Source organism: Nicotiana sylvestris, chromosome 8 (genome assembly GCF_000393655.2).
Source record: "Nicotiana sylvestris chromosome 8, ASM39365v2, whole genome shotgun sequence".
Lineage (NCBI taxonomy): Eukaryota > Viridiplantae > Streptophyta > Magnoliopsida > Solanales > Solanaceae > Nicotiana > Nicotiana sylvestris.
The window spans coordinates 215,119,298-215,131,899 of NC_091064.1; the positions used below are offsets into that span (position 1 = coordinate 215,119,298).

Consider the following 12,602-nt stretch of genomic DNA (forward strand, 5'->3'; position numbering starts at 1 on the left):
TAGTATATAAAAGAGTTTCACCTAAATTAAAACATAAAAAAAGCTACTCCGTCATCTTCCAAGAACGTCATACTTCCTCTTTCTTTTTTATTGAATTCTTTTTATCTGTCCAAAGGGATAAACTTCTAAATACCAAGTGGTTACGTCCTATTTGGTTAGTATTTTTAATTCTTTCATTTTCTTGCCATTTATATATAATTTAAGTGTATAAATTTAAATAAAATAATATATTAATATTTTTGTATTTCTAAATATTAAATTATTCTGCATAATCCAAAAAAGGAAGAATGTAATATATAAAATTTAGTTGATTTTGTAGTCCTAAATATTAGAAAATAATTAAATGATATTCCTACATATAAGGAAAATAATTAAATGAGTATTCCTACATATTAGGAAATTAACTAAATTATTATTTTATCAAAGGTAAACTCTATTTTTAAAGGGGGAAAAAGTCAACGATATTTCGCTAAGAAGTTTCGTGCATACTATATTATAATTGATTGGACTTTATTTCTAATTTCTTTCATTATCGGTGGTCTTTTCTATTGAAATATATCTATTTAAACTAAAAAATTTGTCAACCTGATGATAGCTTTACTTGTATGATGAATTTGAAAAATAAAGAAATTAATTTTTTGTTTGCTAATTAGCTATTCCAAATACTTAATTATTTATTTTCAGCAAAAAAGATTTAAATTATATTTTACTGATTTAAATTATTAATATTATCTCATACCAAATTTTAAATATTAGATTATAACTATATTTTATCGAATAAAAATTCTTTTGTCAAATTGTAAGAAAATCAAATGAGTGAGAAATAGTTTTGTATATTTTAAAGTATTTTAGTATATAAAAGAGTTTCACCTAAATCAAAACATAAAAAAAAGCTACTCCGTCATCTTCCAAGAACGTCGTACGTCCTCTTTCTTTTTTATTGAATTCTTTGCATCTGTCAAAAGGGATAAACTTCTAAATACCAAGTGGATACCTCCTATTTGGTTAGTATTTTTAATTCTTTTATTTTCTTGACATTTATATATAATTTAAGTGTATAAATTTATATAAAATAAAATATTAATATTTTTATATTTTTAAATATTAAAATTTTCTACGTAATCCAAAAAAGGAAGAATGTAATACATAAAATTTAGTTGATTTTGTAGTCATAAATATTAGAAAAAGAATTAAATGAATATTCCTACATATAAGGAAAATAATTAAATGAGTATTCCTACATATTGGCAAAATAACTAAATTACTATTTTATCCAAGGTAAACTCTATTTTTAAAGGGTAAAAAAATCGGACGACATTTCACTAAGGGGCTTTGTGCATACTATATTACTAGTTTTTAGTGTACGTGCGTTGCACGTGTCTATCATGTTAATCAATAAAATATATACAAAAGGAACAAATTTATTCTGCATATACCCTATACACTCCTATAATTTAGGTAAACCGATCTGTATTTCAGTCATCTTCGTAGGTCGTCAGTCACACACTCTTAATTTAATCCCCTTTTTTGAGTCTTATGTTTCTTCTTATCTCAAAGATTTTTATTTAACTCTAACTTATGCACCACAGGAGAAAGTAGGAACACACCAAAAGAACTCATTCCACCCAATCCCTTCCTAAATAATTATATTTATGGATTACATAATTATATATATTCAAAGTAAATATATAACATTCAAAATTTAGCATGTAAATAGAAAAGTTTTTTTTTAAAAGGAATAAAGGATTCTACTTTTTGTTTGACAAAGTTGCCGAAAAATTGCTCAAAAAAAAAGTAGCTAAGAGTTTCCTTTTAATGTATTGTCCTATTCTATTTATGCATAGGAATAGAATTTAAAATAATTTGATTCCTTCTTGAAATATATATTTTCTTTTAATTAACTTAAGATTTTAGGAATCGAATATATTTTAATTCCTTCTCTAAAACGTACTTTTCTCATTTACTTATGGTAGGAATTTTAGGAATGTGTTTTTCACTTTTCTAAATCAAGGTCCTAAATAAGAAAGTAATTAAATGACTATTTTTAAATATTAGGAAAGTAAATTGAATAATTAATACTATATAAAGAAAATAATAAAATGACTATTTTGTCAAGTGTGAACTCTATTTTAGAGGGTAAATAAGACGAACGATATTTCGCTTAGGGCCTTCGTGCTTTTAATATAATATAGATAATTGATTTGACTTTATTTCTAATTTCTTTCATCATCGGTGGTCTTTTTTATTGAAATATATCTATTTAAACTAAAAAATTTGTCAACTTGAAATTTACTTGTTTATTCATGTTTATTTTTTTAAAATTGTGAAAATAAATAATTGGACTGTTTTACTTAGCTCGTCACTACTGCTCAGTTCCTTATTTATTTCTGTTACTACTGAGGTGGTTGTACTCATACTACACCCTACACTTTATGTGCAGATCCAGGTGAGTTAGAGTGCGGCGATCGTTGAGTTCAGGCCGGCTATTTGTGGAGATTGCAAGGTAGCTGCTAGTCTCCGCAGGACCTTGTTAGTCCTTTTGTCATTTCTTATTTTGGACAGTTAGACAGTTATATTTCTTAGTTCACAGTTTTAGACGCTCATGACTTAGTGACACCCCCATGTTTGGGACTCGTTTCCGTATTTTTCTATATTATATTTAGAGTTGATTTAACTTATGAAAAATTTAAATGTTGAAATATTTTATTAATTTCGTATAATCGATTTAGTAGTAATATTTTGGGAAGTAGGCTTGCCTTATAACACGATAGGCACCATCACGACCATGGTTAGATTTTGGGTCGAGACAGATGCACGACTCTAAACCCGAACCCGGTCGTGATGGCGCCTCTCGTGAAGACAAGGCCAACCAACTAGACCCAATTCACTTGTTAAAGCAGTTAAACAATATAAAAACAGTCTAAAACATGATTTTATTGATAATAAATAGCAGAAATACAATCCGACACAGCCCTAACTGGGGTGTCACAAGTTACGAGCATCTAACAATACTGAATCCTCAAATGTAACTACAGAGTTTTAAATACTGAACTAAGAACATAAAGGAAATAGATAGGGAGGAGCTCCAGGCTGCGAAAGCCAACAGCTACCTAAAGACTCCTCGAAAATCAGTTTGAAGCTGGAATGAATCAGCACTCGGGAGCGGGACCAGCTACGCCTGAATCTGCACACGGCGTGCAGGGAGTAAAGTGAGTACTCCAACTCAGTGAGTAACAAATGTAAATAATGACTGAAAGTAAGAAAACACGTAGGGCACAAGGCATTCTATAATGAAGCAGTAAAATTATTTAAAAACAGTAAACCAGTGAAAATCAAGTAAAAATCCTTTTTCAACAAGTAAACAAGTAATTGACAGGTAATTAATGTAAAGAAAACAAATAGAAGTTCGCCCCTCGGACACTGTATCAACAAATCCGCCCCTCGGACAACGTCTCAAAACAATACCACCTCCTCGGGCTCAATCTCACATCACAATGGGTACCCGTGCTCACTGGGGGTATGCAGACTCCTCGAGGGGCCCTTTACGGCCCGAGCGCAATAACAAGCCATCTCATGGCATCAAATCTAGGCCCTCGGCCTCATATCAATTAAGTCACCTCGTAGCGTACATATCTCAGGCCCTCGGCGTCAAATCAGTATCAGTGTTTCCTCACAATGTAGGCCTCCGGCCTTACTCAATCAAAAATCATCACAAGCCTCTCGGGTAATAGTAAAACAGTGTTTCTCAGCCCAAACATCATTTAAAATATCATTTAAGTCTTAAAACTGAGTAAACATGGTTGAGTAGAAAAACAGTGGACATTAACATGACTGAGTTCAAGTATAAAGTCAAAACAGTGAGGAAATAGTAATAAAAATCCCCGAAGGGTTCAAATAGTTGGCACGAAGCCCAAATATGATATTCAGCCCAAATAATGATGATAGCAATTAGTTTTCAGTCAAATACGCGGTAAAATCATCAAGCGAGACGTACCAAGTCACATCCTCAATAGTGCACGACCCCACGCTCGTCATCAAGTGTGTGCCTCGCCTCAACATAGCACTACGATGTGTAATTCGGGGTTTCAAACCCTCAGAGCATTATTTACAATTATTATTCACCTCGAACCGGCTAAATCTCTAGCTCGCGATGCCTTTTCCCCTCAAATCGGCCTCCACGCGTGTCGAATCTACCCAAAATCAGAACGAGAATGTCAAAATATGCTAAGGAAACGAAGCCCAAGCGAAAACAATCAATAAAAGGCACAAAATTCGAAATTATCAAAACCCGATCCCCGGGCCCACATCTCAAAATTCAGAAATTTTTACATCAATAGATTCTTCATCTCCCCACGAGTCTATACATATCAAGAACATTAAAATCGGAGTCCAAATGACCCCTCAAATCCTCCTTTAAAGGTCTCTTAAACTCAAGCCTTAATCCTCCATTTTTAGCCCTTTAACTCTTTTAATTACAGCCTTAACCCATGAAATACTACCATAAAAATGTGTTTTAGGTCCAAAATCTTTACCTTAACGAAGTCTCCTTGATTTCTCTCTACAAAATCGCCCAAAGCTCCCGAATCCGTGTTCAAAAATGGTGAAAACCTTCAAAAATCGCGAAGAAATCCTTATATACATTCTGCCCAGGGATACCCGCATCTGCGGTCCAAAATCCGCTTCAGCTGTACTGCATATGCGGTCAAATCCTCCGCTTCTGCGGAATTCACTTACGCAGCCTACATCGCATCTGCGACCCAACTTACGCATCTGCGTCTCTGCTCATCTGGTCCTTTTTCGCTTCTGCGATAGATCACCTGGGGACCGCACGTGCGAAAATACCAAAAGCAGCAAATTCAGCTGCTACAACAAAATTCCAACTTCTCCGTTAACCATCCGAAATTACCCCGAGCTCCCCGGGACCTCAACCAAAAGCACAAACATAAACCGAATACCTTATTCAAACTTGTTCCAATCATCAAATCAACCAAAACACCTCGGATTCAAGCTTAAATTTCTAAAATCCTCCAAATTCCGCTTTTGATCAAAAACCTAACCAAACCGCGTCCGAATGACCTGAAATTTTACACACACATCCCAAATGACACGACGGAGCTACTGCAACTCTCGGAATTCTATTCCGACCCCTATATCAAAATCTCGCCTATCAACCGGAATCGCCAAAATATCAACTTCGCTAATTCAAGCCTAAAACTACTCCAATCCTCCAAAACCCATTCTGATCACACTCCTAAGCCATAAATCACCTCCCGAAGCTAACCGAACCATCGGAACTCGCATCCGAGCCCTCTAACACATAAGTCAATATCCTGTTGACTTTTCCAAACTTCCTTAAAAGAGACTAGGTGTCTCAAACCTTACCAAAATCATTCCGGACTCGATCCGACCAATCCGATACCATAAAACACGGATAACGAAGCATAAAGAAGCAGAAATGGGGGAAACGGAACGATAACTCATGAGACGACTGGCCGGGTCGTCACAATAGAATAAAAATTCTTTTGTCATATTGTAAGAAAATCAAACGAGTGGGAAATAGTTTTGTATATTTAAAGTATTTTAGTATATAAAAGAGTTTCACTTAAATCTAAATATATAAAAAAAAAGCTACTCCGTCATCTTCCAAGAACGCCGTACGTCCTCTTTCTTTTTTATTGAATTCTTTGTATATGTCCAAAGGGATAAACTTCTAAATACCAAGTGGTTACGTCCTATTTGGTTAATATTTTTAATTCTTTCATTTTCTTGCCATTTATATATAATTTAAGTGTATAAATTTATATAAAATAAAATATTAATATTTTTGTATTTCTAAATATTAATTTTTTTTACCTAATCCAAAAAATGAACAATGTAATATATTAAATTTAGTTGATTTTGTAGTCCTAAATATTAGAAAAATAAATTAATAAGTATTCTTACATATTAAGGAAAATAATTAAATGAGTATTCCTATATAATTGGAAAAGAACTAAGTTACAGAAAATCTTTTTATGTGAGCCGTCAACATTGACTCACAGAAAATCTTTTTATGGATTCTGTTAATCCCGTTTTAGAAAATTACATTAGTGATAATAACCTTGGATAATTTTCCATTTTAAACTCGTTACTTCACTATATAAAACAATTTCATAATACTAGCAAAGTTGATATTTGCTCATATACTTCATCTCTCATACATCTAGTAAATCAAGTTAGTCCCAGGTTTAATGCTTTCATTTTATGTCGATTAATTTGGTTTCTTAAACAATAGTTTTACATGATTTTTTACTTTCATCCATATAAAAATGAAAACAAGTTAGCCCTCGGTTAAGTGATTTCATTTTATGTATGTAAATAAATTAATTTGGTAGCTTAAACATTAGTTTGGTATATAGATACATATACTTACACATTCCTACCTATAAAATGAATTTATGAATTCAGGCAATGTTGATGCATCAAAGAATTTTTGAACGATTTTTACTGGCGTTATATTTTCTTCTAAGTTACAATGGAATTCAAGGAGAAACAAAATTATCCCAATCAGAAGATCTAGAGATGGAGAAGCAACTTAAACTCTTGAACAAACCGGCGGTCAAAACAATTAAGGTATATCTTTGAAAATTCTTGTGCTTATAATTCTCTTGAGTGATTATTATATTTGTGTTGCAGGAAAAAGAGAATATCTTCCATTCGTTCATCTTTGTCTGTGAAGATAATTTCGGTAGATTAAATATATCTATGTAAATATTTTTTATATATTAAAATGCAACTGTATATTAATTAACTAGAATTTAGTAATAACCATATTTATGAATATATGTTTCATGTAATTTTTGGGTTAATGTAACCACCGATTGTGAATAAATATTTACCTTGAATTCAAATATGGATTAATCACGAGACAAATGGAGTATGTAATCGTTCTATCGCGATATCATTTTGCTAGGTGTTAAATTTGTATGTATTCAAAAGTTACAAATTAAATTGCAAGATATTGTGTAACCAGTATTACTTATTTATGAGTTTTTGGTTCACAGACTATATACGGTGATACATATGATTGTGTGGATTTTTATAAACAACCTGCATTTGATCATCCGTTATTGAAGAATCACAACTTTCATCCTCAGGCATGTCTCTTACCCGTCCGTCTTATATTGAGCTTTCTATTAGTGATACAATATTTGTGATGCATAATTCAAGTTTTATTTTGGATGGACAGATGAAACCTATTTTATCGAGGACAAAGCAAAATTTAGTTACATCATCAACTAATCAGTCGTCGAAATTATGGTTAAATGGAAAAGGTTGTACTTCTGGAACAGTCCCAATTAAAAGAATTACAAAAGATGATCTTATCAGACAAACACATATGCCACCGCCAGAGGATGTCACATTTGATGTTCAATTGGTTGCGGTAAGATAATGATACACCAATTTACTACTTTAGCTAGAATAACTCACTTCCAAAAAATAAAATCCATAATTCCATTTAAATAGAAGGAGTGTCTTGGCGTAACTGGTAAATTTATAGTCATATGACCAAAAGGTCATGAGTTCGAGCCGTGAAAGACATCTTCTTACCGCCATTTACATAGAATATAACAGGCTAAGAACTCAAATTTACAATAAGAAATATTGAAAAGTTCGTGTATAAAGAATAAACATGTTTAGTTTTTCATAATTTCGAAAATCTCATATCTATATATATTTATTGCCTCTGCACAGACTAATAACAATAGTGAGCCAAAAGGAATGTACGGATCTTCACAAGGATACAAGGTACACGAATATAAACATTCATCTTCTCATTTTCTAGATTGTTGTTTGTTTTGTCTTTTAATTGAATTTATTTTTGAAATAATACCCTAAAAGACTTTTTAATTATTAAATATTGAATTTTGCTTCGCAGGTTTTTCCTTTTGCCTTTTTTATATTTAGCTTTTACATGGCATAAAAACGGTTAAATATGCAAATTCCACAATTTGATTTTCTTATACTAGTAGGCAAATCCTTTTTCCACTTTTTCCGGGCAAGCCCTTAATATTTAGCGCTTTTAATATATTTAGCTGGTAAGTCGAAAATAATTAATACTGCTTGTCAATTATATAAATGTGTGTGTATATATATACACACACATACATTGATATAAAATGTGTATACTATATATTAATTTACAAAATATATATTTTTCGGATATTATTTCGGAGGCGGCTATACAATATAGATTTTACTATTATTTACTCAAAGATAAAATAAATAAAAACAAGGGATAGTTATATTTTTGGGCCGCACCCAATATAATAGTCGGCAATGTATAAATATTGTATATTTAGTATATAATATACATCTAACACACATCTATATATGACGGTATATATTTCGTATATATGGGTTACCGTTTCTAATTATTTTAGACCGTCGAAACAAATAAAAAAAAGCCAAAACTAATATACATGTTAGATATACTTTTGTCATGAGTTGACAAAATTTCATTTGCTACATACAGGTTGCTATAGTTCGGACTGAAAATAATCCAAATAATAAGTTTGCGGGAGCTCAAATGGCAGCTAGTATATGGAATCCTCTTGTTAAAGATCAACAACACAGTGCATGCCGATTGAAAATTCAAAAAGGATCAGATACTATGCAAGTTGGTTGGAGAGTAAGTTCAACAACTTGTTAATACAAAAAATAGTTAATGAATACTCCCTCTGGTCCATAATAAGTGACCAATTCGCTTTGGACATACCCATTAAGGAAATACTAAATTCTAGACGAAAATAGTTAGTGTGACTAAACTACCCTTCATTAAATGTTGCGCCGTAGTTATAGTAGTACTTACTTCTCTTCTCAAATGTGAGGAGTAAATGACTTTTTTAGGGATATGTACATAAGGGTAATTTTGAAAAAACAAATTAAATTTTTTCTTGATTATATAAATGGACACTTATTTTGAACCAAAATAAAAAAATAAATTAGTCATTTATTGTGAAGGGAGTATTTTCTTTTAGTTGCTAAAAGTGGGATAAGGGAAGAAATGGAATAAGGTGAAGGATAGGAAATAACTATATTGTACTCTGGATGCAAGTTGTTAAATCACACCAACAAGGATTAGTGATGAAATGGCACGTACTCTTTTATTAGAAAGCATTTTACTCCTTTATGAGACTTTAATTTTTGGTGTAAGTCTAAATTAAATCCGACCCCAATGTAGTTATCGGGCATCGTATGAGAAACGCCAAAAAGGTATTAAATCACTTTCAATAAGTTTCTCAATCATCACGATTTCTCTATTACATGCTACAGGTGGACCCAACACTGTATGGAGATAACAAAACTAGGCTCTTTATACATTTTCAAGTAAGTTATCTCAGTTACTTCGATGATTTATATTTTAATATTGTGTAACTAATAATCTTTCTGTTTATCTAATGCCTCAATTTGCATAGCATATATATGACACAATTTTGTATATTTTGTAGGGGGGTAACAAACACTGTTTCAATACACTATGTCCTGGTTTTGTTATAGTAAACACTGAGATACCGGTTGATATGGTATACGATCAAGTTTCACATCGTGGAGATAAAACTTCAATGGAAGACACAATGTCCATCGGTCGGGTACGTTTAATTATTCTTTTCTAGAATTAGTATTGAAATTTAAAAAAGAAAACTAATTTAGACATTTCTTTCTTCACAATAAAATTAGGATCTGGTGAATGGAAACTGGTGGCTTTTCCTTGAAGAAAATCATATTCAAATTGGTTTTTGGCCTCAAGGGATTTTCACTGACTTGACTAGCTTTGCTACTAATGTCGAATGGGGAGGAGTGGTATATAGTCCACCAGGTGTACCAGAACCTCCAATGGGCTCTAGCTTTTTTCCTGTTGAAGAGACTAGTTATGATGCTTATTGTAGAGGACTTGCAGTTTTAAATGATAATGGTGAAACTATTGATGTAGATAAAACAACTACACATGTCGATAATCCAAACTTATACAAGGTTGTTGACTTACCCCATGCGATACCGGGAAAGTTTCAGCATTTTGTACTCTATGGGGGACCTGGTGAGAATGCATAAATCTAGGTATTGTAAATTATTACCGTCATGGTATTTAATTCTGGTTATATATAAAATATTTCACATGCTATAAATACTATTTTCGATATATTTACTTTCATTTTCCAATTCTCAATGTTGGGTTCAATTGTGTGTGTAATATGATTTGGAGTCGACATGACATACTCACTTATAAATAGAATAAAAGTTGAGGCAAAGAGTGAATATATAGGATACCGACTTAGAACTAAGACTTATTTGTTATGAGATTGAGAAGGATCGCCCTAATATCTTTAGCATGATGTCTCAAATTCTCGAAGGTGAAAGATTGACAAACAACAAGAATACACTTGTCGTCATGACATCTGCATAGGAAAGAACTCTTTTGAAAAAAAACATCAGAGCATTATAAATGAAGAGATAAAATCTTACTTAAAAAATTCATTTGTAACAATAAGGATTAAAATGGGAATAGAAAACTGAGGAATTTTACTTAAATCACATTGGAAATGCGACATATAAACCACGTTCACCAAAGCGACTTAACTCGTAGCGACTTAAAAGTAGCATTTGCCAAATGCGACTTATAAATCGCATACAAGGAATGCGACTTATAAATCGCATACAAGGAATGCGACTTATATCTCGTTTTCAAACAAACCATAATCCTAATTAGGAGGCTTAAGTACCCAAATAATACAAATATAAAACAAATTAACAAAACTAATACACATCTTAAAAAGTAACCAAGATAGTGTAGACGCTAACACAACTAACGTTGACGCTTGTAATATGATCTATTAACATAACTAAATAGAAGTAGTATTATTTCTTGGAAATAAATATCAAAATTACAAACATATTTATTAGACTAAAGAAAAGTGCTGATTTTACTAATCAGTCAACCGTAGCATCGATGTCAGTTTCCTTCAACAAGTAGGGGCTGTTTCTTGAAGAAGTAAAAGCAAATCAAAACGAAATCGAAAGATTGGTGGAAAAATCTATAACCATGATCCTGAATCTTGAACTCACCTTTCAAGCCATCCACAAAAAACACGGGGACATCGCAAAGGATTGTTCACTGGAGTCGGTAGGAGTGGCAAACGGGGGTCGGGTCGGATATGGTTCGGGTCGAAAACGGGTAATAAAAAACGGATCAATTATTCGACCGACCCATATTTAATACGGATAAAAAACGGGTTAACCGGCGGATAATATGGGTAACCATATTATCCATGAATTCTTGCATATGATCACTTTTGGGAGAATTCTTATTCTCCCTATCTTGAGGAACCCCTAATTTGAGACTTTACAAATATAAAAGTTAGACTCATTGGTTACTCATTGGTTATTCATTGGTTACTCATTGGTTATCCATTTAGAAATATGGTTCTTATTCATATTTGACCCATTTTTAAAAAGTTTATTATCCAACCCATTTTTTAGTGGATAATATGGGTGGTTAACTGTTTTCTTTTAACCATTTTGTCACCCTTAGGAGTCAGGTTACATGTTGACTTCTGTTGTGGTAGTTACATGTAAGGTTGGTGGAAAAAAAACATTTGACTAAAGTTGATTGTAATCCCTTGAACTTTTATTACTTGGTAGTCAAGGATGCTCAGAAAATTTAGGTGAATGTCAACAGATTGAAAATGATGAGGTTAAATGTCATATTAATTATTGAACAGGCTTCATGGAACATATTGAAAATGAGCAAAAAAGGAGCTGAATTGCAGAAGAAAAAAGAGAGAGCTAACTTCACTGCTATCAAATGCACTAGCCGGGAATAAAATCCGAGTTTGTACCGTGGCAGGGTACTATTCTACCACTAGACCACTTATGCTTCTTATTGAAAATATATTTAAGACGACAATAAGCAAACAATTTGTTTAAGCATAAAGTCATCCACCCAGATTTTGATTAAGTTCATTTCTTTTTCTTTTTTTGGTAATTAGTTAGATTTTTATTACCAAAATTAGAGTTATGTACAATATACAAACACCGAATGTTTTGAATGAGCAATGAGTTTGATTCTAAGTATTCAAAGCAGAGGAAATAGAATATTACATAGCCTATAGCTATAGGGCTATGCTCCGCTCCTCGCTCGAGCTACCAACTTTCTTAGATTTCATTTCTATTGACTAATCCGAGTCCTTGAGAGCTTAAACGTCAGCGGGGAAGAACTCCGAAAGAATTTCATCGGCTCCTCCTCTCTTGCCCTCTTGATGGTATCCAATTGAAATGGTTGCTGGATTGCCCCTAGTTCAAGCTCTAAGTCAAGGACATCAAGTCCCAACCTTTAGTCTAAGCTTAGAAACTAAAATAGCAAAAAGATCATCTCAATACCAAAAGTAATTAGGCTTTGCAATCTTCACCTTCATTGAACCTCTAAAATGGATTTCTTGAACTACCTGTCTTGTCAGTACCTCAATACTCTACTGCTTGCCTTGAAACTGAACACTCTATAATTCCTTTCCATCCACACATGGTAAACAACAACTGCTAGTAGTATTTTGTATACCTCAGCTCTT

The 12,602-nt window shown here is 32.5% G+C and overlaps 1 protein-coding gene across 1 annotated transcript; it reads left to right on the forward strand.

The window, feature by feature from the left end:
• Nucleotides 1-6,450: 6,450 nt before the first annotated feature.
• LOC104249905 (protein neprosin-like) lies at nucleotides 6,451-10,107 on the forward strand. The gene is made up of 7 exons (XM_009806429.2): nucleotides 6,451-6,612; nucleotides 7,044-7,136; nucleotides 7,229-7,423; nucleotides 8,516-8,671; nucleotides 9,316-9,369; nucleotides 9,492-9,632; nucleotides 9,721-10,107. The coding sequence occupies exons 1-7, from the start codon at nucleotides 6,451-6,453 to the stop codon at nucleotides 10,090-10,092; spliced, it is 1,173 nt and encodes a 390-aa protein (XP_009804731.2). The 3' UTR covers nucleotides 10,093-10,107.
• The last annotated feature ends 2,495 nt before the right edge of the window (nucleotides 10,108-12,602 follow it).